Below are 27,986 nucleotides of genomic sequence, written 5' to 3'. Positions count from 1 at the left end.
TAGAATTGCCCCTTGTCAGGTTGGACATGGTCTGTTAGCTTAAATCTAATCTCAAGGAATAACACGACCTCAAATAAACGACGTAAAATCGAAACATGGACACAATAACACTAAAAAGATGAATTAATTTAGGAGTCCTCCTCTCCTAATCCGAATAAGATGACTTTCGTTTCATATTCTAAATTTTAAACTTAATATAAACAGAAGAAAAAAACACCTAAAAAGACGCTTCCTTGGAGTCCGAGGTGCATAAGCGGGCCTGCACCACTTCGCTACACGCCCCCTCTAACTTCGGTTCATGAAATCAAATAATTGTTCTTGATAATTCTCTCCTCCTGGGTTCCGTATCTTCTTAACTGACATTGCAAGACAGACGTGTCAGTGAATCGTCAGCGCTGTTCACCCAAGAGCAGAGGAATATGTCAATTAAAAGAAACCAACCTGAGCCAGTAAATGTGTGGGATGGCAAAGATCAACCATAAAGAAGAAATAAATAAACAGACTTGCTAATGAATAAAATCCGAAGGGTCTGCTATTGTTTTGATCATCATCAAAACCTGTCATTCCCAAAGCTCCCAAAACGGCTAGAATTATTGTCAAGTCCACCCTGGCGATCCGAACCAAAGTTCCTAGAACCACCAGATCGATCAGAGCTACCAAACACTCCGAAACCACTTGATCGGTCAGAACTACCAAAACCACTTGAGCGGTCAGAACTACCGAAACCACTTGAACGACCAAAACCTGAATTACCAAAGTTTCCTCCATGGTTTGAACTAGATCCGGAAAACCCACTTCCAGATTGAGAATCACCGAAGGAACCATAACGACCGGGACGAGGCCCACTAGATCTACCCATCTGACCAGAAGAATCACCATAGCTATTGGAACGACCAAACCCACCAAGACGGCCAAAACCTGGTCCCGAAGGAGCACCAAATCGACTACCCTTCAGTGCCAGATCGATCTCTACCCATGTCAGGCATCATGTCAATGCTTTTGCTGTCAACAGCAATCCGGGGGAGCTGATGATCACAAAGTAATGAGATAATCAGTCTAGGGTGCAACATACACAAAAGCAGACATTTTCTCCAAGAAATATACAGATTGCAATTTATGAGGCATCCAAGCATGCAAAAAATGATGCGAAGCTCCCCATACAATACCAGAGAGGACTATGTCAGACCTCTGGTAAGCTTCGACTCAAACTAAGAAGTAAATCAGATAGGCAGAGAGCATGCACGTGAATCCAGACCCCACAGAAACATTTTAGAGGAAACACAGATCCTTAATGGGAATGAGTATCATTCATTTAGAGACTTTAACAGGAAAGTGCACAGCACTGCACACCATCCTGAGCGTATAAACTGTCAAGCTACTTTCGGCATATAACCTATTAATTAATTTACCCAAAAACACATGATAATCAACTTCAGAGTTGTGTTAATCTCAATGCCTTGAACTAAAAGCAGCGTCCACCCAAAGAAAACCCTGAAATCCAAAGATGCAAATGTAAAAGAACTTCATCTTTACCTCAGTAAATTTGCATCCTACTTCTTGCTCAATAGTCCTAACAGCCCTGGATTCAGCCTGTGTGTATACAAGAATAGCACTTCCTTTCTTCCCAGCACGACCTGTTCGGCCAGACCGGTGAACAAATATTTCTGGATTATTTGGCAGCTCATAATGTATCACCTAAGACCAAGAAAGCGAAGAAAGTCAATCCAACTCCTTTTCCTTAATTTGAATCCAAAACATTATCAGTGCCAAATGCTTCAGTATTTAAAAGCTTTAATTCAGTCATGAAAGCTAATGGAAGGGAAGGGAAAGAGAACATGTTGTAATAACTGCTTGATTAGAGAATAATATAGTATTAAATTGTCTAGTGATTATCAACTAGAGCATAAACAAAGACATAGATAAATGAAACAAAATCAAAAGTAAATCGTGAAATAAATCTCACCAGATCAACATTGGGTACATCAAGCCCACGAGCAGCAACGTCAGTGGCAACTAAAATATTAAAATTCCCATTTCGAAAACCAGCAAGGGTCCTTTCCCTCTGGCTTTGTGAAATATCCCCATGCAAAGCCTCACATCTAAAGCTTCTTGACATGGCATATGCCAACCGATCAGCATCACGCTTTGTCTGAGTGAAAACAATAGCCTTTCCTCCTTTTGCATGTTCCTAACAAACACACATACTTGATGGTGAGGAAGGACCAGATGTTGGAAAAGGTAAGAGCTGAAAAGGTTAAGATTACTTACTGTTATAAGTGGTCCAATAATTGATGCTCTTCCATATGAGTCCGAAACAATCGAGTATAGAGAAATTCCATCTGCCAATTTCTGATCAGAATCCCCAACCTAAAGCACATGTCAGCTCTCAGTTAGCAAATATGATCAGATGAATATGTCGATCCCATTAGCCATCTTTAGACTAGTAGTTTTTATGTTACCAAAAAAAAATCACCAGAAAACTTATTGCCGCTACTGTAATTTGAATTTTTTTTAGAAACCTAATTCTTCCGTCTTTGCAAACTTTCACTAAATATCCAGACACAAATGGACAAGACAAGTTGCTCATTCAATTTAACCAAAAGTATTCTTGTCAGTCATAGAAACCATCAGGTCACATCCATTAAGCACCACAACAATTTTGAAATGAAGAGAAAACCTTCTGTTTTAAGGTGGTTGTGCTCGGTTTAGCATGCCACTCTTATGATCCGATCCTACAAATAGCTACACAAGGTCGACGTAGAACAGACTAAAAAAAACATACTTACTAGATCAATAACGGCTGGATCTTTTAGATAATTCTGAGTAAGCTTTCTAATCCAATTGGGCATTGTTGCAGAAAACAACAACGTCTGACGTTTCTTTGGTACCCTCTCTAAGATTGTCTCTACAGCCTCCTGGAATCCCACCTGGAGCATCTGATCAGCTTCATCAAGAACAACAAACTGAACTTCCCCTAAATTCAGGGCTCCCCTATTGATAAGATCAATTACACGACCAGGCGTGCCAACAGCCACATCAACTCCATAGTCAAGCGCTCGCATTTGACTTGAAATGGGGGTACCACCATAGACACAGATTGTCTCCAAACCAGGTGCTGCATCATGGAATTCCTTCTCAACTTGCTTTGCAAGTTCTCTTGTCGGGGCCAAAACCAAAGCCAAAGGATTCTTTCCACGCCTATATATAATCAAACATAAATCAAATCCATACTCCAAAAACAAAAGGAAAATGCTGCAAAGAGGAAATCTGATAATCATACCGAAAACCCCTAACGAGCACATTAACAATCTAACTAATGATTTTGATATGAGAAACAAACCCCTTTATGGCATTGTGTTTAAAGATTTTATCCAAAATGGGTATCCCAAACGCAAGAGTTTTCCCTGTTCCTGTTCGAGCGCGTCCAATCATATCCCGCCCTTGCATCGCAGGTTCCAACACAGCCCTCTATAGACAAAATCCCCAAACAATGAATTAATACATAGTCCATACACAAATCAACCAACAAAAAAACTAAAAAAAAAAAAAATCATATTTTTCAATCATTTTCTCATCAACCAAACAGAGCACTACAAATTTGGGAAATGATTAATCACCTGTATGGGGAACAGCTTGCTGATACCCTTATTGGCCAAAGCTGACACGATCTCCTTAGCAATCCCTAGCTTCGCGATCTCGAGTCCGTCATCGTCGCCGCTCCTTCCAATCGACTCGTCGTAGGAGTACTCAACGGCGAGCTGCGCGCCCAGAGCCGTCGACGCTTGAAAGCTCAATGCCCCAGATTTCGCGTGCAAGCCCCTTACTTGATACCCGTACGAAGAACCCAACTTCGTCCTCGGTGCCGAGACGGTGTATAACCTAGCCTCGCCGGCGACGGCACCATTTGCGGAGAGTACGAGCTCGGGGGCCGACGCGCCGAGAAATGAATGGTGGTTGATCAGGAGGGTTTCGATGGCGGCGAAGGTCCGCGCCGTGGCTATAGTAGGCGTACGGCGCAGGATGGTGGTCATCATTTTTATGTAATTTAAAGCGGTTTAGGGTTTCAGAGGAGAGAGAGAGAAACGCTAAGATTTGGGGTTTAGGGTTTAGGGTTTAAGGGAGAGAGGCGAGGAAGTGGGTGAATGAGAAAAACCTCTGAGGCGAAGCGAAGGGGTTTATGGAAGCGAAATGAAAGGGAGATTTACGGGTTGGGATCCTCTGCGGTCGACCTTGGGACCCACGTTTTTCATTTTCCTAATTTGGGCTTGAATCTGGGCTAGCTTTACCTCATTGGAGTCCAATTTATGTTATAACTGAATTTCGAGGCCCATGTCAAACTGTTGCTTATTGAGCTCTATTTTGGGCCTTTTGGCCCATTGTGTACCCAATTGATTCATTGAGTCTTCGGGTTTGAAGACGGCTGTACGACCTGATGTGGAGTCTGGCTCGCCTAATCATATGATTAACCACATGACCAAAATATGCATTGCCTCCATCTCATTTAACATACACACATGGAATGGCTCAATGTTCCTTCAATTTTATCGTTGAGCATGGTTATCATTTGAAGCAAGATGTTTGACAAAATGTCAAAACGAGATCTAACCAGTGTGTTCTGCAGAGTGCCAAATATTTGAGCAAAAAAAAGAAAAAAAAATTGTGGAAAGCCAATACCAAGTTTGTGAAATCAGATATCGGATGAGAAATTTGCAATATCTCTTATCCAGTTAATGGCGCCACGTGTACAAACTTTGTTGGGCAGTGAGATCTCAACCTAATCTGAAACCTGGGTCCAGCACCAATCTCCACCAGGATCTCAAACGCCACATTGCCCACAAATCTTGGTTCCCCCTTGGCCCACACCAATTCCGTATCTTCCTTGTTACATGTACGAAGTTGTGGTATTTGAGAGACTGAGTGAAAATATTGAGTGGCAGAAGCAATAAGGAGAGAGAGAGAGAGAGAGAGAGAGAGAATGGCAGCTCAAGCTCTGGTTTCATCATCTTCTCTAACGGCCTCAAAGGAGGTTGCCAGGCAGATATTTGGAGGAGCAAAGGCCGTCCAATCTCCATTTGGGTCGAGAAAATCTGCTTCCTTTGTCGTAAGGGCGGCCTCTACTCCTCCTGTTAAGGTACGTGAATGTGATTTTTTGGTGCGGTCGTAATACCGTCACGTGGTGTTATGATTTGATTTCGGTTAGTGTAACGCAACTGACGTTCTTTGCTTATGATCTTGTGGTTTGTTTGATTTGGTTTCAGCAAGGAGCGGACAGACAGTTGTGGTTTGCTTCCAAGCAGAGCCTTTCTTACTTGGATGGCAGGTAACGATTTGTGATTGTTCTTTTCAGTGTGATTGCAAAGTGTTACTTACATTGGCGGAACTAGGTTTTAAATTTGGCTCGGATGAGATGTACAAGATGGGCTAGGAATGACAATTAAATTATGTTTGTTTTTCACATGAAACGTCTTGAGTTCGATAGAGGCCAAAAAAGTTAAAATGTAGTCATTCTAGTCACATAAAAGAGGACTGCCGTGATGAAATTCCTTTTTTTCAAAAACCAGAAAAGAAAATTGTGTGTGTCTTTCATTGTTTGACCTTGTCACATAATAAAAGAGAGTATTTGGAAATGGTTAAATATGACTTGCAGCCTTCCCGGCGACTATGGATTCGACCCATTGGGCCTCTCAGACCCAGACGGCACAGGTGGGTTCATCGAGCCCAGGTGGCTAGCCTACGGTGAAGTCATCAACGGACGTTACGCCATGCTTGGTGCAGTGGGTGCAATTGCCCCAGAAATCTTGGGCAAGCTCGGCCTAATCCCGCCCGAGACTGCCCTGCCTTGGTTTCAAACAGGGGTCATCCCGCCAGCTGGGACCTACAACTATTGGGCCGACCCTTACACGCTCTTTGTCTTTGAACTTGCCCTAATGGGGTTCGCCGAGCACCGGAGGTTCCAGGACTGGTACAACCCCGGGTCCATGGCCAAGCAATACTTCTTGGGGTTTGAGAAGTACTTGGGTGGGTCCGGGAACCCGGCTTACCCTGGTGGGCCCTTGTTCAACCCTCTAGGGTTTGGGAAAGATGAGAAGTCGCTGAACGAGTTGAAGCTCAAGGAAGTGAAGAACGGGAGGCTTGCCATGCTGGCAATATTGGGTTATTTTATTCAGGCTCTTGTGACTGGTGTGGGGCCCTACCAGAACCTTCTGGATCACTTGGCTGACCCGGTTCACAACAACATCTTGACCAGCCTCAAGTTCCATTAAGTAACGTTTGTACAATTAATATAATTTGGCCTTTGTTTGTTGTTTGTTATTGTTTTCTGTGACTCTGTGTAATAAATGACATGTTAAAAGAGCTATATTAGAACCCTAATTAATGTTACTATTTACTTCATACTTGACGTATGGTGCATACATGCATTCATTCTTAACTAAGTTCGTTGTTTCACGTGTTATCGTATAAATGATCGATGAATTTACATTTTACAAAGAGATATGTTAAGGAAATTCGCTCAAAATTGGGATTCTCGATAAACTGTATGACACGTCTTATTTTTTTGCACAATATTTTATATTATTAGCACGAGAATTAATGTTAAACTGTGGTAGAGAGTTCAAAAAGAATCACACTTTAAGAAAGTTTCCTTAGAATTTCTCTTTTACAAAACATAATTAATAAATAAAGCACGTGCTACAAATATGAATTGGCTTGTAACGCCATATAACAGTTTTTTAACATATGACATTGTATTATTAACTGATTCATTGCCACTGTGATGTATTGTTCTATTAAAAATTAATTACATGTGTTAATTTTTTAACATATGACATTGTATTATTAAAAAAGACGACATGTAATGGTAAATTCATTTTATATAAATCATTCTTATGAGTTAAACGCAAGCTTGTTTTTCATGAAACCGGTCAAGATAAAGACAAAAACACAGTTGGTATCGTGAGTTAGCTAAAGATAGTATTAGAAATGACATAAAGGTCGTATGCGACACATCTTGGCTTGAAGCTTAAGTTTCTAACCTTTACTTCCACATGTGTTTCGGATGTAGCAAAAAAGTAGATCCATGTTTATACATTCCTACCAAATACAGTGATTGCAACGTTATTGACAATATTGCTATATAATCACACCATAATGATAAAGGTTGAAGTTTTACAACCACAAACCTTGATGAGGATTTTACTTACAAAATTGCTAACCAATAGAACAAATAATAATGATGACAACAATGCAGTTTCGTTACCATAAAGCATAATAATGATCAAACGGAAAAGTTTGCAAATCGAAATCAGTTTATCTATATGTAGATTCTCACGCGTTACGCATCCATTTACTATTTTAATCTCAATTGTTTCCATTTCTTGGGCGAGATAAGTAACCTTTAGTTAGGTATAAGACAAGACGGTTAGTTGTTGAGTTGTTTAAGTCAAATGAAAAGCGCGTTCACAACGTACAATTACGATAATGGTTAATAAGATACTAAAGAGTTGAAAGTAGCTAAATCACTTGTGTACATATCGTCGATGTAATTGCAGCTTGTTAAAAAAATAATTCACATACACTTAGAAGGTTGTAATCTTGAATAGAGAATGTCGTTAACTATAGCCAGTGCTTAAAATTTTTGGTAAAATGTCAATAACTAATTATATTTGTTTGTTTTAATCAAAGTAAGAGCGATTTTCAAAGAGATATATGTCAAATCCAAACATCAAAATTCAATTTGAAATAACATATTGAGAAGTTTTGTTGTTTTAAGTGACATGTCAAATCTAATTATGCTCTAGGGCAATTAGCAAGAATGATCACTTTTTAACATTTGATCATAGAAATGATCAGTTTTTAATAATAACGACATATTGATCATCTAACGACCACACAATAATGACATGATGACAATTGATTTTCTGCAACCAAATCCAAATATAAAAAAATGTTCCGTCATGCTAATTGTCCTATGATCTATTTGTGATTTCGTAATGTGATTTATTATTTGCCCGTCCACATATGCCCTCGACTAACCTAAGGGCTTACAATGAACTTAATTTGATGTCAACATGATGATAAATTACTCATCAACTTTACTCATTCATCATGTAATCAATCACTTAAATGCACTACTTAGTTGTAAACGCACGCTATCAGACTCAGCAAATACGATTTATTTGTGCATATTTCCAAAAATCAGTTTTGTTTGTAACTTTGTAGCAAGGAAAAACAAATGAAAACCGCCCATCCAATCCAAGATCCAATCTAATTTTGTTTCAACAGTGGGATGGGGCCCTATATAACCATACGACTTGAGTACGTAGAGAACAAATTCCCCATCTCCAATCGCACCATTTTTTTAACAAAGCAGTTAGTTCCCTCACCCCCTCCGGGCTTGTTCGCGATAACATCAGCAGCATAATATTAAGCGAAAGGGGACGCCGGGATTCTGCTTCGCTCTCGCGCACCACGGCCGCTCAGCAACCGTGTCGGTTCCAGATCTGTCACGGTTCGTTCTCAATTTCTCAAAATTTTCATGGATCTGTTGCAGTTCCGTAACGCATGATTTGATTTTTGTTGTAATTTTAAATTTTTGGATCTGGGTATGCGTTTTTTATTATATTATTGGTTGTTAGATCTGGTTGAGTGAGTATTTGAATGTTTATGCTCTGTTAATTAGGGGATCTGATGCAGTTTGAGTATAGAAATTGAACAATTAACAAGTACTTGATCGATTTTGTTAACCCAAATGTTTAATTTTGTGTTTTTAGCTTAAATTTGTAGTCTTTGTGTTCTTTTGGCTGATATTAGTATTCTTTTTGTTTGAAATTTGTGTAGATTAATCGGTGAATGCATCTGTAAGAGTTAGCTTAGATCCACTGCTCACTCCAACTTGTGGTGAGTGTTGTGTTTTTTTCGGTTCTGATGGCGATATTGAATCCGGGAATGCCCTCAATCAAATGGGCTCTGCATGTTTTGGTTGTTTTTGTGCACACCTGTAATGGGTTTTATCTCCCCGGAAGCTACATGCATACATATGCGAAAGGGCAAGAAATCACTACAAAAGTTAACTCCTTGACTTCTATAGAGACTGAGCTGCCCTTCAGCTACTACAGTCTCCCTTATTGCAAACCCCCTGAAGGCATCAAGAAAAGCGCTGAGAATCTCGGGGAACTTCTTATGGGAGATGAGATCGAGAACTCTGCGTACCGCTTTAATATGAACGTGAATGAGACTCGTTACCTGTGTACCACAGATCCTTTGACCGAGCACGACGTAAAGCTGCTGAAACAGAGAACCCGCGATCTGTATCAGGTCAATATGATCCTTGATAATTTGCCCGCGATGAGATATGCTTATCAAAATGGGGTTAAGATTCAGTGGACTGGGTTTCCTGTTGGGTACACATCACCCAACAGTAAAGAAGATTACATCATCAATCACCTCAAGTTCAGGGTTATGATTCACGAGTATGAAGGGAGTGGTGTGCAGATAATTGGGACTGGGGAAGAAGGCATGGGTGTCATTTCGGAAGCTGATAAGAAGAAGGCATCTGGGTTTGAGATTGTTGGCTTTGAGGTTTACCCTTGTAGCATTAAATACGACCCAGAGGCCATGAAGAAAAAAGCTATGTATGAAATTATCAAACCTGTAAGTTGCCCTGCAGAGCTCGAAAAGGCTCAAATAATAAGGCAGCAAGAGAAAGTATCATTTACTTATGAGGTTGAGTTTGTGAAAAGTGATACAAGATGGCCATCAAGGTGGGATGCTTATCTGAAGATGGAGGGTGCTCGTGTGCACTGGTTCTCTATTCTGAATTCATTAATGGTGATCTTTTTCCTAGCTGGTATAGTTTTTGTCATATTCCTAAGGACGGTGAGGAGGGATTTAACAAGATACGAAGAACTCGACAAAGAATCTCAAGCTCAGATGAATGAGGAGCTCTCTGGGTGGAAGCTTGTTGTGGGAGATGTGTTCAGAGAACCAGATTCTCCAAAGCTTCTTTGCGTGATGGTTGGGGATGGAGTTCAGATTACTGGGATGGCAGTTGTCACTATCATCTTTGCAGCATTTGGTTTCATGTCACCAGCTTCACGAGGAATGCTACTGACAGGAATGATCATTCTATATCTCTTCCTTGGGATTATTGCTGGTTATGTTGCTGTCCGTATGTGGAGAACCATAAAGGGAACTTCTGAAGGGTGGAGATCGGTTTCCTGGTTTGTGGCATGTTTCTTTCCTGGAATTGTCTTTGTTATTCTTACAATACTGAATTTCATTCTATGGGGCAGCAAGAGTACTGGTGCCCTTCCCATTTCTTTGTACTTTATACTCATCTCCCTCTGGTTCTGCATTTCCGTGCCTCTCACCCTTCTCGGAGGCTTCTAGGCACACGAGCTGAGCCAATTTCATATCCCGTGAGAACCAACCAGATTCCGAGGGAGATTCCTGCACGCAAATATCCATCATGGCTTCTTGTTCTTGGTGCTGGGACACTTCCGTTTGGAACCCTTTTCATTGAACTCTTCTTCATCCTTTCTAGCATCTGGCTTGGAAGATTTTATTATGTCTTCGGTTTCCTTTTTATAGTGCTTATGTTGTTGGTTATCGTTTGTGCTGAAGTTTCAGTAGTTCTCACATACATGCATCTTTGTGTGGAGGATTGGAGGTGGTGGTGGAAGGCTTTCTTTGCCTCAGGTTCAGTTTCCTTTTACGTGTTCCTGTACTCCATCAATTACCTGGTATTTGACCTGCAGAGTTTGAGCGGGCCTGTGTCGGCTATCCTTTACCTCGGTTATTCATTGATCATGGCAACTGCAATCATGTTGTCAACTGGCACCATTGGCTTTCTCATGTCTTTCTACTTTGTTCATTACCTCTTCTCATCCGTAAAGATCGACTAGAAAAGCAGTTGGCTGGCATTGTATTCAAACAGATGGGAAATGTGAGTCTGCTATATGTAGGAGTAAGAAGTACTTTTGTTAAAAAATTTAGCCTTTACACTTGGTTGCATCCGAAAGCTGATGGTGTTGCGGTATCTCAAGCGGCGCTCCGATGATAGTGCATGAAGACCTTTGTTTTCTGCGTGCTGTCCTCGTTTGCGACGTCGCCAGCGGCAGTTCTCCGTTTACCCCTCTATCCCATTTTGTTTTACTGCTTCACTAGTGTTGCGCATTTACTTCATATCATATTGTGTTAGAAATTGTAATTTGTGGACCCTCAATCCTTGTATTCTCTTCTATTTCGTATTTGAAAGGAAAGGTAAATTGGATAATTCTTTTAACTCTCAACGGATTGATTTTTTGCTGGTAAGTTGATTTATGGGATTCGGTTCGGTTAAACTGTTGACTTTGTTTAAGTTGAGAGCTTAGGAGCGTTTGATAATCATTTATTTTTAGTTTTCAGAAAATTGAAAAAGGAAAACTAGAAAGCTACTTTTTCGAGTTTTCAAAATTTGACTTGGTTTTGGTTTGAAAACGGAGAACGATTACCTGAACATGTTTCAGTTTTTAGTTTTCTCGAAAACTGAATTGATTATCAAACGAACGCTAAATTACTCAAAATTTTTACTGTTTTACTGTTCATTGGTAAGTGAAACTTGCCAAATCAGCAAACGTAAGCTGCCAAAATTTTACACCAAAAGGCAAAAGGTAAATCTTAACTTATGAAACTCCACAAGGAAACAACACAAAGGTGATTTTGTTCCTTCATCCAGAGTGCCATATCACTCCATATCTGGATCCGGGTTGACCAGGTAAGCTTCTGCAGGGTCATTGTCCAAGCTCTCCTCCGTTTTCTCGTCATCATCGGCATGAGTAAGGAAATTTTCGACAGATGAATTCTCCGAATGCCCGTGAGAGGTCGGGTGGCCTTCAAGACTAGGCTGCATACCGGTTCCCTCGGTCATCTGATATGCAGGGTATGGTTCCAAATTTCCTACACCTGCAATGCCGTGAAGTATGGCTGCGGCTGTTGCAGCACCAATAAACTGATCAGCAAGCTTCTTACATGCATTCTCCATTGCTAAATTCATGAATCTCCGCTCAGCATCCTGACGGATATGCAATCGCCTCCCAACCTGCAAAGTTGTGTACCATGAATAGAGAAGTAGGTTTACATTTATCAACATAAGTTCCCAAATTAGTTTCCGAACTCGAAAACTTGCCTCAACTTGCATACTAACTCCTTCTTCATCTAGAGCTTCCTTAGCTAGTTTGTAAGAGTGCCTATACATGGAGCCACAACCCAAAACATAAAACATCATAGCATTTACAAGATAATGCACTTGAAAACGGAACCTTTGGAATGGTAATCCCGAATAGAGTAATGATTTTCCGCACTCTCATTTTCTATTTCTGCACTCATCCTCTTGTTTCCACCTTTCGGATTGAATAAATCAAAGGAAAATCAAGCGACAAAAATACATAAGCTGAAACTGAGAGTGCGGAAACAATCTACCTTTCCGAGTAAGTTAATAAGTACATTCGTATAGAAGATTGAGGAGCAAAGCAAATCATACTTTCTCCGGGATCGCTTGGGCGAGGGCGTGGAAGTACTACCAGGTGCTTCCGCTTTCTTCCAAGTCCTGTGAAACTGAGGTTTCTTTCATTTAGTGGCAGTGAAAATCTTAATGTAGCAACTCAAACATGAAATTTCTTTCACAACTCGCAAGTTAATTTCATCACTATATCAACTGTTTAGTAAAGGACATTATTACTGGTATATTTTTACTGCAGCAAGTTTTTGCAAAAGAACATACAGGTTTGAGTCCCCTCTCTCCATTCCTTCACCGCGTGCCTTCCAAGTCTGTATTTCTGCAAAAATGATTACCACGTCAATAACTTTGAGTGAAATTTGAAAAGTTATATAGTACTATTAGCACTTAACAATAGAACTCCGGTAAATATACGCAAACAAAACTGGTTACAAACTTTTACATACGAGGGACACTAACAAAACTGTTTCAGTGCAAACTGAAGCGTAAGACGAACATGCAATGAGGCCAAGGGCCAAAATGCAATGAGGCCAGGGGCGAAAGTGCAATGAGGCCTTCCTAATTCAGTACTTTAATGTATTTCATTTTTATTTTTAAATAAAATAGTGAAAACTTTTCAATCTAATCTACCACCAAAACACTATAAATTTGAGGCCCATATTTAGGACAAATTTGTAGGTTTTCCTTCTCAATTTACATGTCATATAGTGTTTTTTTTTCACAAATGATAGCATTTGTGGGTCAAATTGTTAGTTGGTAGGGGAAGGGGATCCGGAGAGATTGAACTTGCACCAGGGTGCATAGGCATGATTACTTTTCGCTAGTCTCGTAAAGCGCCATTTGCTTACATATGTCTTAGTTTAGTGCTCATCTAATTCTATTTTTTTTATTAAAAGTTTATAACCGGTTATGTTTGTGAATATTTTTCGAGGAATTTTCCTCAACCATCAATGAATCATGCATGGATGAAACAGACCTGGAGGTGGCTCTTCAAGTGGAAAAGAGTTATCCCCTGGACACCCATTGCCTCCTGGATTTTCTTCGGAGTTGCGTCTGCAAGATGAAACGCGTGATAAAATCAGATAACCGAAATCCGAAAACATGCGAAAAATCTCAAAGCCAAGGAAGTAGGAGAAGGGTACTCACTGTGAAGGCCTCCAAGCTGATTGACAGCATCAACAAAGCAGGCATGAAGCTCAGGAGTCCATCGTAGGCGGGGTCTGAGCTTCGCAGCAAGAACTCGGTCTTGAGGCAGCTGAAGATCACACGTTTCGCGATCAACCTCCTCCTCCTCCGCCACTTCTGCCGCCTCCTCACCCTCCACAACAACGCTGTCACTGCTATGCGTGACGGTAGGAGTCGGTGAAGATCCTTGAAAATCCTCTTCATCACCACCACCACAGCCAAAACCAACCATTTTCCCCTTCTTCTTTTCAGAAGAGAGAAAGCAAAGCAAAAGCAAATGCAGAAACGCAATAAAACCAACGGGCATAAAAGGTAGCTCTTCTGTGGTGATGTATAGCTAGCTAGCAAGGAGGTTACATGAGGAAGGCACAGAAGAGGCCAAAGCCAGCAGGTTTGTCTTTAATTTCTACTGCATGAAGGGAAACGTGGAAAGCTATGCCATTACTCCAGCCCTTTTTTTTTTTTTTTGCATTTTTATTGCCAACGATATTATTATTCTAAGTTGTACTAAAAAGAGCGGGAAAATTTGAACTCGTGATACAGTGAGTTAAAAATAAAGACCCTATCCACCAGTTGCTCCATTACACCACTTAGTTTTATATGAATTAATTGTCTTTACCTTCTTCTTCGTTACTACTCCCAAGGAGTTAATGCCAGACTGCACTTGTAGTGGTACTAAATGAATATGATCTGACCTTTGGTTTGAAAGGCAGGCCTTGCTTTTCCAGTTTTCCAGCTTCCTTTGTTTTGCTCATTTAGTGTTGGTTGGTACCTGGTACACATATAGTTAAGAAGAAAATACCTTACTCTGACATGTAACAAGATGTTTTTCTTTTATCGTTACAGGTAAATCACAATCTTGATACGTGTTAAAAAAAGTTTATTTTCATTTTTAAATAGGGAAGTGTTATTGGCCCTCCAAAAATCTCATTCTACATTCTTCACAAGTGTATTTTTCTTTCCAAATATAGAAAGTTTGGAGTGTAGAATAAGATTTTTGAAGTGTCAATAACAATTCCCTTTAAGTAAGTCACTTCATTTTTTGGTTCAGAGTCACTTCAAAAAATTTTCTTTGCACACTTGTTTTCATGCTCAGCGCACCTCTATTTGTTTATGTCTATTAATTCTCTTTTGATAGATTCAATCTAAAAGTTAAAAATAAACACAGATGTGCACAATAAGAAAAAGAGTGCGAAAATCACTTATGCTTTATTATACCTGTCAAAAGGAGCCAACCATATTTAGCTATGTTGCACTTAATTTTTTTTTTTATTTTTTTTTTGTACCTAATGCAGCTTGGACGATCCACATCTCAAGGTCAAGTGTTGATGACACATTGAGCTATCTATGTGGCCGAGAGCCCTCATAGGTCAGTAACGACACGGCAATTATCAGAGAGACACTTACCAATAAGATAATAGCCTTTTAGAGACGTTGGCTACGCCAAATGCGTGAGCAATTCATTGTTCTCTTTCATTTTTTACATAACGGACAATTATCTGAAAGACTCTTGACTAATAAGCTAATAGTTTGTCGAAAGGGCCCGCTATAGAAAATGCAGAAGCAACTTATTGCTATCTTTCATTTTTAACGTAAACAACACAATTATCTGAAACCCGCTATGGAAAATGCAGAAGCAATTGTCTTTCCTTTATGCCCGAGAGGAATCTCATTCACTCTAAACATAATTTACATCACCCACTGGCTATTAGTCTAGTAGTACCTCTCCTTCGAAGGTCCAAGTCCCTTCACACATAGATCCAAAAAATAAGAAGAATTTACACCACTTTCTAAGAGAGAAAGTAACTATGGTGGTACATTAAGAACAAGATAATGAAGGAAGAATACTTAGACAAAAGGGTGAGCAATATGGTTGGAAGATCTCTTGTGGAAACATACAAAGGGTTCAAAGCTCTTCCAGTTGCCATATAGTTTGATTCGGAGTCCTTTCGTTGTTGTGTATAACGGTACATTTAAAATCATAAATGTAGTGACGTACAATAACACCTACCATTTCTACTTTACTCTTATTTCCTTTTCTCTAAAATTCAAGTATCACAGTTCTGCTCTCTTAAGGTCCTCAAGATGAAAATCTGTGAAGACCAAATGCATATTAACCACAAAATTCTAAAAGTTTGTTTAGGTCTAAAGGCTTAAAATATTTGACACTTAATAAATCAAAACTAACTTAAAATCCATGAACCAATAGAAAACTCTCATGTTTTGCTTTATTAAGTTGTCAAATATTTTAAGCTTTTTGGATCTAAACTAATATAGTCTTGTGACTAATATGCATTTGATCCTCACACATTCTTAAAATGAAGACCTTAGGAGATCAGAACCGAATAATTTAATTTAAATAAAACCTTACATTTGTTTTATTTTTATTCGAGTCATACTTATTCTAGGTTCAATTTCTGGCGTTGATGAATCACACGATGATGATCAGAGGAAGGCTGAAATGCATCTGTCAGTCTTTCTGGTTCCAAAAAAATAGACTGCCGTGATGAAACCATCAGCTGATCTTTAAAAAAAAAAAAAAAAACATGACTACTTTAAACAACTTGATTATGTTGAAGTACGAACCTTCATGAGATATAATTTATCAACACTATCAAAGAACTCAATTTCATGGTATATAGGAGGTATGGTAGTTATATTAGTTTATTTCTCCTTTCTAAGGGCTGGTTTAGTATTACTGTGCTTTGAAAAAAAGTTACTTTTGCTGTGCTGTGAGAATAAGCAGCTGTAAAATAAAGCAGCAAAGTGTTTGGTAAACTTTTTTGTAAAAGTGCTTTTGAAAAAAAAAAGCAGTATTATAGTGTTTGGTAAACTTTTATGTAAAACAGATGTGAAAAAAGCCAGTTTTTCAAAGCTGGGTTTTCCAGCTTCTTGTTTTTGGTTTTTTTTCACCCAAAACTGTGAAAAAAAAGCTGAAGCTGAATGTTTACCAAACACAAAAACAGCTCCCAACTTTTTTTGATACCAACTTTTTTCAGAATCACCTCAGTACCAAACCAGGCCTAAATTTTGTTTATATAAGCTTATAAGTTAGGTCGAGACCAAAGGAGAGCTAGAAAATAGGGCAGACAAAAGCCTCCCTTCTTAAATTTTTATTTTTTCGAAAAAAGAAGAGAAAGGTGCCTTTTAGCGTTTTGCTTTTGAAAAGAAACAAATAATAAAAAGTCTTAACTAGCCGTTGCAAGCGGAAACCCACCGACCTCTGCTCTCTCTATCTCCCTCGTCTCTTCTCTTCTCTTCTCTTTCTTCTTCCACCCTCTCTCTGCTCCCCTCAACTCTCTCTCTCTCTCTCTCTAACCCATAGCCCCAGCAAAATGTTCACCGAAGGCCTCGACGAGAGTTCAATCAAATGGATCAAACAGGTACCAAAATCCCGAAAGTTCATAAATTTTCAAAATTTTTGAGAATTCAATTTTCATTTTTCAGTTGAATACCTGCAGGGATCAGAAATGGAAGTGCAAGAACAACAGCAACAAACCCCACAAGCGATCCGGTCGCCTCTCGCAGAGAAACTCACTTCCGACGCATACCCAATATCGCCTCTGCGCTTCCGCACCAACAGCGGTGGCGGTGCTCCCGCTCTGCCTCCGCTCAAGTTCCACTCCGGCCTGCTCGCTCCTCACAGCTTGGTGGCTCCCTGTCTAAGCAGCGACGACGAAAACGACTATGATGACGACAACGAGAGCGTGGATTATGTTTCGGATATGGGTTCGTCTGCCAATTACTTCGTGGAAGAGTCGAAGCCGACGGAACAGTATTATCAGGAAGAAGAAGAGGAGGTGTTTGGTTATAGGGATAAGCCTAGCACCGGGTTGAATAGAGGGTTGTTGAAGGAGGGTCTGACGGTTGAATTGCCCGGAAATTGCAGAAGATTTACGGACGGGGAAGTGGGTTTCAAGAAGAGATGCCCCCCGAAAACTTCGACACCGGGTGCCGCAATCAGCTCCTGAAAAGGGCTCAACTTCGAAATTTTAATGTAGGCCTTGATGCAAAATAATGATCTTTTTTGTTTTTGTTTAGTGGGTGTGTGCTTGTTTGTAATTTGAATCTTTTGTGGGTGATATTTTCAATTTTGTTTTGCAGGGCACTGCTCCAAGTGGTGATGAATGTGGTGTGCTCAGAGATTCAGCAGATTTGGGAACTCCGAGTGCACCTCCGATTTTTGAAATTGGGAGAGACGGGGCGGGTATTGATGATGAGATTCAAGGAGGGCAGGAAGTTTCTGAGGGGATGAGAGAGAGCAATGCGGCTGAAAATTCGACCTGCCCATCAAGGGGATCCATGGGGTTTGATGGGAGTGTAGAGGGTTTAGCAGATTTGGATACTAGTTCTTTCAAAGCTTCTGGTGAAAGGTATTGAATAAAGAGTTGTTTTGCTCTTCTTGTTTTAGCATTTTATTTGGACTGTGACTTTCATTTGATTTCTCTACTTTCTCGTTTCGGGTTTTTGATAGTTCTTGCATGATTTGACATTGCGTTCTGCAGAATCAACAAAAGCATAGCTGGAGAAACAGAAACGAAAGCCAGCCAATTAGACCATTCCTATTATAATACCAGGTGCTTCCACCATTGAATTTCATATGAAGACAGATACTTGTTTACTGTTACTTTCGATTTTGTGAAGTTTATTGCATGAAAAGATTCTACAGAGATATTACTTTTGTCATTCTAACCCGAAGAGATTTTTTTTAGAACTTTTTTTTTTTTATGGTATCTAATTGAATCATTGAAGTGGCCAATATGCCTGGCAAACCTTGGTTGCACACGAGGCATGTATACGCTTATGCCTACAAGCATGGGCAAGAGGCTGCACTGAGGCACCTGAATTTCTGCGTGACGAGTGTGTGGTTCTTCGGAATGCTTTTGGGTTAGCTACCTTTTCCTAACCCTAAATATTCAGTTCTTTTAAAGTTTCATGGCTGATGGCTAGTTCTCAGGGTTTGATTGGTCATTTAAGATTTACACTCTGATTAAACAGGCTAAACACATTTTTGTTGCAAGCCCGAGAAGCGCAGCCACTAGAAGCAAAGAGTAGTCGGAATGCAGAACAAAGTTTTGCTCCGAAAGCAAAGAAGGTGGTTGGAAAGATAAGAGTTGAAGGTATGATCTTATAAATGGGATAAGCTTATTAGTAATGTATTGAAGAATGGCTCAGAGTTAATCTCAGTTTAAGAAACATATCCACTGGATTTGGACATTAAAACTCTTTTACCAAAGTCATTTAATTTCTTTATTTACAACCGTTTTGGGAGGCCACAAGTATGAAATATTTTTTAAATATATCTTGACATTACTAGAAGGTTGCTAGCTATGCTAGCATAATTTAATCTAAGGGTTTTGTGTTTATTTTAGACACTAAGCTGATAAAAGTAGACAAAATAGTTTATTTGTAATTTGATGTAGTTTTTGAATGATGGCAGTGAAGAAACTTCGAGTAATACCCAGAAGGAAACTCAAGAGCACATATTCACAGCGAAGTGCAATGTACATACAAGCTGGGGCAGAATACGTCCGACATGTTTCATCACTAGTAAAAACTGGCATAAATTCTTTAAAGTCATCGTCATTCTCGATTACACCACAAGGTTTTAACCATACGAAGAACCCTTTTTTTTTTCTCAAATTAAATTTTCTCCGAAGACTTAATAGAAGCCGCCATTTACTTTATATATTACAACCCCAGAAAATTATTGTTACTGATTAGGATAAGTAAGAGATATGTCAATGTGTAGCATCTCTTGGTGGATTTTTCGTAACTTATGTCTTGTGTATTTTATACTGAAATTAATGGATGATTGACGCCTATCTTATTGTGTGTGCAGAGCCACTTTCATGCATACTCAAACTTAGTAGTGCCACTGAAGATACTGAAGTAGAGCCAAGTTCCGCAATTTGTTTGCACCCTGGAAGCGGTGATTACCATGTGTTGTAAGTTTCTGTTTTGCTTAAACCCTGGTGTCATGTTGGCATTTAACCCTCATTTTAATGGATATGCTGGTAACTTGTGTTGGTACTTGAAGTTCTGTATCATAGTCTAATATACCAAAGTGTAGGTCTCTTTCAGGGGACTTTGGTTATGACTTGAGAGTTTCATGTGATGTTAAATGTGGAAAAGGTCTTACATGTCTATGCACTTTCAGTTTTCCAGAGAGTCAAGTGGATGCTCTTTTGGTAGAAGTTCAAGACACGAAAAAATCAGTCCAAGGTCGAACTAAAATTCCTATTTCATCTTTGAATGACAGCACCGTATGAATCCTTCCCCTATCATCCAACGTTGATTTCTTAAGGCAGAACAATATCTTTCTACCATCTGCATGTTATATTATGTGACTTTCTTTATTATGCAGAGTGATAAACTTCGTTGGTGGCCTTTATACCATGATGATCAAGAATGTATTGGAAAGATCCAGCTCAACATCGGTAGTATGATAACTAGTGATGAAGCTAATCATATCAAGGTTTCTTTTCTTCCAACTCAACTCGTCTAAGAAAATCTTGTCACAAACTCAGAAATGTCGTTTCGTCTGTGTTCAGTCCAAGAATTTGGCATTGTTATTTTTATTTAGTCATCAAACTTTTAGGATAAGTGTTCTCACCTCTACTTTTTCACATATTATAGAGTGGACCAGTTGCGGAGACTCTAGCATATGATTTATTGCTGGAGGCTGCTATGCGGGCACAAAACTTTCATTCCCGGAACCTATGGTTGCATGGAACTTGGAAGTGGTTGTTGACTGAGTTTGCAGAATATTATGAAGTTTCCCAGTCATACACAAAGCTGAGGTACGTAGCAAATGTACAATTTTTTAAATCTAATAAGTAGCGATTTCTTTGTACGAAAATAAAACAAAGAAAGCACTATTATGCTCTTCTCTTTGTGATGGCTTGCATCGTATTTACATCCCTTTGGTTTCTTTGTAGATATCTGTTACATGTGATGAATGTGGCAACTCCGACGAAAGATTGCTTACAGCTTGTGAATGAGTTACTTGTACCTATAATAAAGGCCAGGAGTCAGAAATGTTTGACAAGGCAGGAGGTAAAGTATGGTTGTGCAAAAGTGCAAGATTACTTGATACTAAATGTTTTGAACCAATATGTTTTTCTTGGTATCTGTCCAATGAACACTAGGATTTTTTATTTTTATTTTTATTTTTACTTTCCCTCTGAAATTAGTTTTAACTTCCTTTTGTTTCAATTGGATTTGTTTTTGCTTTCTTGCAGAAAAGTATACTGTTAGACTGTGAAAACCAAATTGAGAGTCTTTTGGCTAATGTTTTCGAAAACTACAAGTCATTAGATGATGGGTCGCCCACAGGATTCACATCCTCATTTGGTCCAACCCCAGATTCTGCAGCACCAGCTCTAGCTCCTTCTGTACAAGTATACATGATCCTTCATGATATCCTCACTCTGGATGCCCAAACTATGCTGCGCAACTACTTGGAGGTACATGAATAATGTTAATAATTATCTTCTTACGTTTCCAAGACCGAACTTACATATATATATGAACGTTTTTTATGAAGTTGGAGGTCTTTAGTTTTCTTATCCTCAAATATTTGATGAGCTAACATGCAGATTCCAAGTGTTGGTTCATTACGGTCAATAAATTAGAGAGAGTTCATGGAATTAGAAAATACTTGGGAACATGCCCGTTATGCTTATTAGAATACACTTGGGAACATGCACTTTTAGCTGCTTTTTTTTTTTTTTTCTAGAGGCAGTGTCCATATGTAAATTTCCTGTATAACAACTCAACATATAACATGGATCGACGACTTCTTGGGTTTGTTTTGCGCTCAGGAAAATAGAGTTCTAAACCAAATGTATTTATTAACAGACAGCAGCAAAAAAGAGGTACCGAAAGCATGCTCTAGACACTGATGAGTTTGTGTCAAGTAACTCTGAAGGTTTCCTTATGGACTCCATATCCATCTCAACGGCATATCTGAAAATGAAGAATTTATGTATAAATATACAAAAGGAAATTCAGGCAGACATCAAAATCCACAACCAGCATGTACTCCCCAGGTACGGGCCTTTGTCTTTTGCACCTAATACTGTGACTCATAGTTCAACATTACACTTGATCGATATAATAAAATTAGTGTGAAAATACTGACAAATCTTACTTATTTCTAGTTCAATTGATCTCTCAAATATAGCAGCTGCCATTTACAGCACTGAGCTGTACAACAGACTTCAAGCATTTCTTGCTGCCTTGCCTCCATCAGGTCCACAGCCACATGTAAATGAGCTTTTAATTGCAGTTGCTGAATTTGAAAGAAACCTTGAGTCATGGAACATAAGGTCTGTGAAAGAGATTTGGACCAAAATCCCTCCTAGCATACACTTGAATAAATTTTTGCGGTTTGATTTTCTTGAACGAAGTTTCTGTTGTTTTGTATACTTTAAATAATTTCTCATTTCATGTTTTGCTTGCTTCAGTCCAGTGCAGGGTGGTGTTGACTCGAAGCATCTGTTTCACGATTACATAATGATCTGGGTACAGGATATGCAACTTAACTTACTTGAACGTTGCAGGGCAGAAAAGGTATAACTTCGCTTCAAGAACTTTTCTATGTAGCATTCCATGTGTAGTCTATTCCTTGATGTTCTTGCTCACGTTAGCGCAAACTTCCACAGAAGGCAATTGTTCAACTGAAGAACTGTGCGTAACTAACGAGATCTGAATAATGATTCAGGTGCCATGGTCTGGTGTGTCAACAAATAGTTCCACCTCACCATTTGCTGAGGATATGTATGAGAATATCAGAGAGACCCTTATTCAATACGAGGTGGTACTCAATCGATGGCCTCAATACTCCTTGATTTTGGAACAAGTGAGTTCTCATCTCATCGTATAGTATTATCAAAGAGCTTTCAGAAATGTCTCTCTCTTCCCGCCGCCCGGATTCAGCCCTATACATTCATCTAAGCTGTTTTGTTGGCTCTGTGCAGGCTGTAGCTAATGTCGAAAGAGCAATCATAAAAGCATTGGAGAAACAATATAACGATATCTTGACTCCATTGAAAGATGGTATCCAAAAGAGGCTTAATATGCAGGTCCAGAAGCTGACAAGAAGACAATCAGTCACAATCTACACCGTTCCTAGTCAGGTGAGTTCTCCAATTGCAAATTTTCCCATGCAATGTAATGAATTAGACGTTGTAAATATAGGGATTTGGTTCGTCTTTTGGTTCGAGTCCTATTTTGTTTAGGAAGGCTAAGGTGCACATATTCTTGTTCTCCAATGATTAGGAAATAATTAAAGTTTTCTTGCACAATTAGAGTAGGAATCCTAGAAGCAGAATTGGAATAAGAAAGGAAGTGTACTTTCCTATCCCAAAAAGATTAGGAAACCTAATCAGATTATAGGAGCATAAACCACACCTTATACTTATAAATAAGGGTGCGGGAAGGGCCGATAAGTAGTAGAAACCTAGAGAGGCAGCCGAAAGAAAGAGAAGGATTAGTTCCAAGGAAAAACCAGGGAGATAGTTGAGAGAAAGAGAGGGGTTAGTTCTCGGGTTTGCAAAAGTGATGTATACTCTATCATTAATCAAAGAAGCCATGATTTTTCTGCCTAGAGAAATCACAACTGGACGTAGGCAAAACTTCTACTCAACCAGTATAAGTCTTGTTTGTCCCTAGTTATTCTCTATGTTGCTAAGTTTAGTCTATCTCCGGATACATCAAATAGCGAGATCTAAAGGGAGGTCAAACTCTAACAATTGGTATCAAGAGCTTGGTTCAAAGTGTTCTGCAATGGCAAGAGGAAAGGAGGCCACAGACCTAGGAACCTTAAGGCCTGTGTTAAAACCTTTTGATGGCAAGGATGACTTCACGGACTGTCAAAGGATGATGAAGAACGTACTGATACGGTAGGAGTTGGATGATGCACTTCTTGGTGAAAAGCCTACGACCATGACAGAAGAGACATGAACCAAGATTCTCAAGAAGGCCAAGATCTCCATTGAGATCCATCTCACGAAATTGGTTAAGTCTCACATCATAGAAACGTGATTGAAGGAAGCATGGGACGAGTTAGAGAAGGTTTATATGGGCAAAACCATGTCCAATAAACTATTTTTTCAAGGATGAACTATTCGGGCTTCAACTGGAAGGAGGTGATATAGAAGATCATGTATGCAGGTTCCAGAATTGCATAGCCAATCTTCAGAAGGTCGAAGAAACTTTCAAACAACTTTAATGTTTGGAGGGGAGTCCCTGCAGCTTGAGAATGTAATTCAAGCCCTTCAATCATATGCTAAACTCAATGATATAACTAGAAGCTCTTAAGGCTTTTATGCCAAAGCAAATGAGAGTGGGCGGGAAAAGACAAAGGAAGAGAAGAGCAACAACATGGGTAGGTCAAGATCCAAGAAGAAAAAGAAAAAAAAAAACGAAGGCTGCTTCGAATGTGATTCTGCTGATCATTGGAAGAGTTGCAAGATGGAAGGAGAATGAAGCCAAAATGGAAGGTATTTAAGGTTCAGCTAGCGCAGTCACCAAAGAAGAGAGTGATAGGGAGATTCTTTCGGTAACATCAGGCTCCAAGTTTCACAAAATAGATTTTGGATACTAGATACAAATTTCTTATGTGTGTAGTAAGAGAATGGTTTGATACCTGCAAGAAGGTCAGCATCAGAGAAGTTTTAATGAGGGATGATTGACCATATCCTACAAATGGATTGGCACTGTTAGAATCAAGTTGTTTGATGGAGTGATAAGGACTTCAGGGAACATCATATATGTCCCTGGATTGAAAAAGAATTTGATATTCTTGGGCAGTTTAGACAAGCCCGGCTACGATAGTTGGGGGTGCAGCCGTTTCCACAAAGTAGGTAGACAAAGCAAGGAGCCTGACTGCATTCACTCATAGGTCTAGGGTCCTGCGCTAACTAAATCCAACTGTGGATCTAGGTAGTTTGTTACTTTTATGGATGATTTTTCTAGGAAGTTTGAGTTTATTTCACGAAGCAGAAATCCGAGGTTTTTGCAAAGTTCAAGGAATGGAAAACAGAAACCGAAGAAAGAGAGGGATTAATTCTAGGGTTTGCAAAAGTACTCTATTATGAACCAAAGAAGCTGTGATGTTTCTATCCATAGAAATCACTACTTGATGTAGGAAAAAGTTATGTTGGACCAGCATAAATCTTGTGTGTTTCTAGTTATTCTCTATATTGCTAAGTTTAGTCTATTGCCGAATACATCAAGGAGCAACATTCAAAGGATAGTAAGAATTTCAATAGTAACTCAGTCACTCACTCACACTCACAGATATACATGCCCTTTATGCAAAGGGATCTCCTTTTTTTTTTTTTTTTTTCTAGAAAAATGGGGATTAGATGTAGAACCCGAACTTCAACGATCCGAATTGTTTATTTTATAAGTCTCAATTCATAAATCTTTCTTACAAAAATTCAATTTAATTCAAAACTATTTGCCTATTAAATTATCACGATAAAATTTCATTATTTCTTATATAACAAAGCGTTCGTTAATTTCTTTGGACTCAATAATTTTCTTAAATATTTCCGATTCGGCTAATATTTTGGATGATCTTTGAGATGCAACTTGAAAAATAGACGGTTTGGATCATTGAAGTTCAATGTGATGTGAGCCCCAAAACTAATCCCCATTTAAAAAAAAACAAATAGGGATCTCTTCCCTTAAAGGCATCCCTAAACCCTAAACCATAAAGGCATCCCTCCCACACTGATACATTTAGGCCATCTCCAACCGAGGGCTGGCCAGAGGGCTCGTTTTAGCCCTCTGGCCCTCCAAGATTCTCCAAGATATTAATATTTTAATGAACAGTACAGGGTCATATTTGCCTCCGTCTCCAACCGGGGGCCAAAGAGTCATAGGGCCAAACATAATTTATTATTTAAATTTAAAAACTACAACAACTTAAATTCAAATACAACTTAAATTTAAAAACTACAATGATAACTGTCACATCCCGGCCCGAGACGGATCACTTCCCGGGCCCGCTCCAACACCGTAGCACGATATTGTCCGCTTTGGGCTTACCATTCCCTCACGATTTTGTTTTTGGGAACTTACAAGCAACTTCCCAGTGGATCACCCATCATGGGATTGCTCAAGCCCCCTTCTCGCTTAACTTCAGAGTTCCTACGGAACCCGAAGCCAGTGAGCTCCCAAAAGGCCTCGTGCAAGGTAGGGATGTGAATATACATATAAGGATCACTCCCCTGGGCGATGTGGGATGTCACAATCCACCCCCCTTAAGGGCCCGACGTCCTCGTCGGCACACCATGGCCAGGGTTAGGCTCTGATACCAAATTGTCAATTCCCGGCCCGGGGGGGACCACTTCCCGGGCCCGCTCCACCACCGTAGCACGATATTGTCCACTTTGGGCTTACCATTCCCTCACGGTTTTGTTTTTGGGAACTCACAAGCAACTTCCCAGTGAATCACCCATCATGGGATTGCTCAAGCCCCCTTATCGCTTAACTTCGAAGTTCCTACGGAACCCGAAGCCAGTGAGCTCCCAAAAGGCCTCGTGCAAGGTAGGGATGTGAATATACATATAAGGATCACTCCCCTGGGCGATGTGGGATGTCACAATAACTGGCCTAAAAAATAAAAAAAATTAGAATTTAAATTTAATGAATGGTTTAGGTATTTATAAGAAAAAAAAAATTAGAATTAATTTAAAAAAAAAAAATTGGCCCAAAAAACCAAAAAATAAAAATAAAAATTTGAATACAACGGCAGCCGTTGTATTCAAATTATTTTTTTAAGCAATAACCGACAGGAATACATTTAATTTTTAATATAAATATATTCCTGTCGGTCATAACCGACAGGAAAGCTATATTTTCTGGCCAGCCCTCCAGCCCTCTAGCCCTCTCCGATTCCGTGGGGCCCTCTCAGATTCCACAGCCCTCTGGCCTAGCCCTCAGTTGGAGACGGTTTTCGGGCTATTTTCGGCCCTCTGACCCTCTGGATCCTTCGGTTGGAGATGACCTTATATGTCGCTGTTGCATATATTAATATGTTTATATATCTTATCGATATCTTGTATTCCCCAGCTCGGAACTTTTTTAAACACCGTGAAGAGAATTCTTGATGTCCTTCATTGTAAAGTAGAAGACATCTTAAAGTCTTGGGCATCTTTTCTTCCTGCCATGGGCGATAACAAGAAGTCGCTGTTCGGGGAGCAGATGAATGGCATTACAGTTCTCTTGAGAACAAAATACAAAAATTACTTGCAGGCAACCGTAGGGAAGCTTCTCAGCAATGTAAGTCTATTCCTCTTGTTCCAATACTTGAACTTCCGTCCAACAGGTAAAAACTAGCAACGGTTTCTCATATATGATTGCTTCAGGTGCAAGCTAACCGTAATACAACGCTGAAAAGGATTCTAGAGGAAACAAAGGAAGATGATGGAGAGGCTGAGGTCCGTGAAAGAATGCACCCGCTGAGTTCACAGCTTGTCGACTCCATCTCCAACTTGCATGATGTCTTTACAAGCAAAATATTTATCGCAATTTGTCGTGGATTCTGGGATAGAATGGGACAGGTAAATAGAGAGACCTGTATTGCGCACAACCATTACTTTTAAATCTTCTTAACGCTGACACATTTCGATTCTTCTGTACTAGATCGTTTTGAAATTCCTTGAAGGCAGGAAGGAAAACCGAGTTTGGTACAATGGATCTTATTATGCTCTCGGGGTAAGTAGCGTCAGATTGAAATCGTACTTAGTTGGCACAAGAGGCAACTCATTGCAGTACCTTCTATCTCACTATGCTTTGTCTGCAGATATTGGACGATATGTTTGCTTCCCAAATGCAGCGTCTACAAGGCAACGCGCTGCAAGAGAAAGATCTTGAGCCCCCTCGTTCAGTAATCGAAGCCCGATCAATTCTCAGCAGGGATACAGAAAACGCTACAGATGCATCGACCTACTTCTACGTTTAGCCGGATGTCTCATGTTTTCGGGCTTGATGAGCTGCTGTCAGAATGCCTATATTTGTAGCACAAATGTATAGTGCACAAGTTCTATAGTATTAGTATTCATTCATTCTTATTCATTTTGTAATTTGACTTTGCATTAAAAGTCTTCATATCAATAAAGGCAATACAATTTTTATAGTCTCTTCAAATTCTGCCTTGTTCTTCATTCCTTTTCCTTTACTACTCGTCTTTTCTTCTAATCTCACTATGTAACTGGGAGGAAGAAAAACGGGTTCCCGCGATTAACAAAAACATTACATAAAACAAGTTTACAAGCGTTCCTGCACA

The 27,986-nt window shown here is 39.5% G+C and overlaps 4 protein-coding genes and 1 pseudogene across 4 annotated transcripts; 3 read left to right on the top strand and 2 right to left on the bottom strand.

Moving 5' to 3' along the window:
* Positions 1 to 105: 105 nt before the first annotated feature.
* LOC125474492 (DEAD-box ATP-dependent RNA helicase 53, mitochondrial-like) lies at positions 106 to 4,099 on the bottom strand. The gene is given in 8 exon segments (XM_048578305.1): positions 106 to 952; positions 954 to 1,025; positions 1,534 to 1,695; positions 1,964 to 2,188; positions 2,269 to 2,367; positions 2,787 to 3,198; positions 3,341 to 3,468; positions 3,618 to 4,099. Coding segments are annotated over 8 exon segments (1,917 nt in total). The 5' UTR covers positions 4,035 to 4,099; the 3' UTR covers positions 106 to 550.
* LOC125474493 (photosystem I chlorophyll a/b-binding protein 3-1, chloroplastic-like) lies at positions 4,072 to 6,393 on the top strand. Its single transcript, XM_048578306.1, has 4 exons — positions 4,072 to 4,081; positions 4,948 to 5,131; positions 5,259 to 5,320; positions 5,648 to 6,393. Exons 2-4 carry the CDS (start codon positions 4,976 to 4,978, stop codon positions 6,261 to 6,263), a joined length of 834 nt encoding a protein of 277 aa, XP_048434263.1. The 5' UTR covers positions 4,072 to 4,081; positions 4,948 to 4,975; the 3' UTR covers positions 6,264 to 6,393.
* Positions 6,394 to 8,312: 1,919 nt separating this feature from the next.
* On the top strand, positions 8,313 to 11,275 carry LOC125474490 (transmembrane 9 superfamily member 12-like). Its single transcript, XM_048578302.1, is given in 3 exon segments — positions 8,313 to 8,509; positions 8,839 to 10,384; positions 10,387 to 11,275. Coding segments are annotated over 2 exon segments (1,977 nt in total). The 5' UTR covers positions 8,313 to 8,509; positions 8,839 to 8,925; the 3' UTR covers positions 10,905 to 11,275.
* A 260-nt stretch (positions 11,276 to 11,535) lies between these two features.
* On the bottom strand, positions 11,536 to 14,225 carry LOC125474142 (annotated as a pseudogene).
* A 2,655-nt stretch (positions 14,226 to 16,880) lies between these two features.
* On the top strand, positions 16,881 to 27,840 carry LOC125474546. The gene is made up of 22 exons (XM_048578473.1): positions 16,881 to 17,064; positions 17,143 to 17,637; positions 17,786 to 18,054; positions 18,187 to 18,258; positions 18,434 to 18,568; positions 18,680 to 18,801; positions 19,122 to 19,286; positions 19,524 to 19,629; positions 19,842 to 19,947; positions 20,049 to 20,159; positions 20,321 to 20,484; positions 20,623 to 20,740; positions 20,926 to 21,150; positions 21,545 to 21,735; positions 21,847 to 22,014; positions 22,153 to 22,258; positions 22,410 to 22,547; positions 22,666 to 22,824; positions 26,771 to 26,980; positions 27,067 to 27,261; positions 27,344 to 27,415; positions 27,504 to 27,840. Exons 1-22 carry the CDS (start codon positions 17,017 to 17,019, stop codon positions 27,660 to 27,662), a joined length of 3,534 nt encoding a protein of 1,177 aa, XP_048434430.1. The 5' UTR covers positions 16,881 to 17,016; the 3' UTR covers positions 27,663 to 27,840.
* Positions 27,841 to 27,986: the final 146 nt, after the last annotated feature.

The sequence above is a fragment of a genome, unplaced genomic scaffold (genome assembly GCF_019419815.1).
Source record: "Pyrus x bretschneideri cultivar Hongxiangsu unplaced genomic scaffold, Pyrus_bretschneideri_v1 Contig12, whole genome shotgun sequence".
In the NCBI taxonomy this organism is placed as follows: domain Eukaryota; kingdom Viridiplantae; phylum Streptophyta; class Magnoliopsida; order Rosales; family Rosaceae; genus Pyrus; species Pyrus x bretschneideri.
Note: the sequence above shows the minus strand (reverse complement) of the source record. Positions and strands in the feature narration are given on the sequence as shown.

What these genes read in the sequence shown, in the direction of transcription:
- LOC125474493 (XM_048578306.1), top strand. Translation starts at nt 4,976, where the DNA reads ATGGCAGCTCAAGCTCTGGTTTCATCATCTTCTCTAACGGCCTCAAAG. An exon ending in CCTCTACTCCTCCTGTTAAG is followed by an intron (nt 5,132 to 5,258) that starts GTACGTGAATGT and finishes ATTTGGTTTCAG; the next exon opens with CAAGGAGCGGACAGACAGTT. An exon ending in CTTTCTTACTTGGATGGCAG is followed by an intron (nt 5,321 to 5,647) that starts GTAACGATTTGT and finishes TATGACTTGCAG; the next exon opens with CCTTCCCGGCGACTATGGAT.
- LOC125474546 (XM_048578473.1), top strand. Translation starts at nt 17,017, where the DNA reads ATGTTCACCGAAGGCCTCGACGAGAGTTCAATCAAATGGATCAAACAG. An exon ending in TGGAAAGATAAGAGTTGAAG is followed by an intron (nt 18,802 to 19,121) that starts GTATGATCTTAT and finishes GAATGATGGCAG; the next exon opens with TGAAGAAACTTCGAGTAATA. An exon ending in TCTGGGATAGAATGGGACAG is followed by an intron (nt 27,262 to 27,343) that starts GTAAATAGAGAG and finishes CTTCTGTACTAG; the next exon opens with ATCGTTTTGAAATTCCTTGA.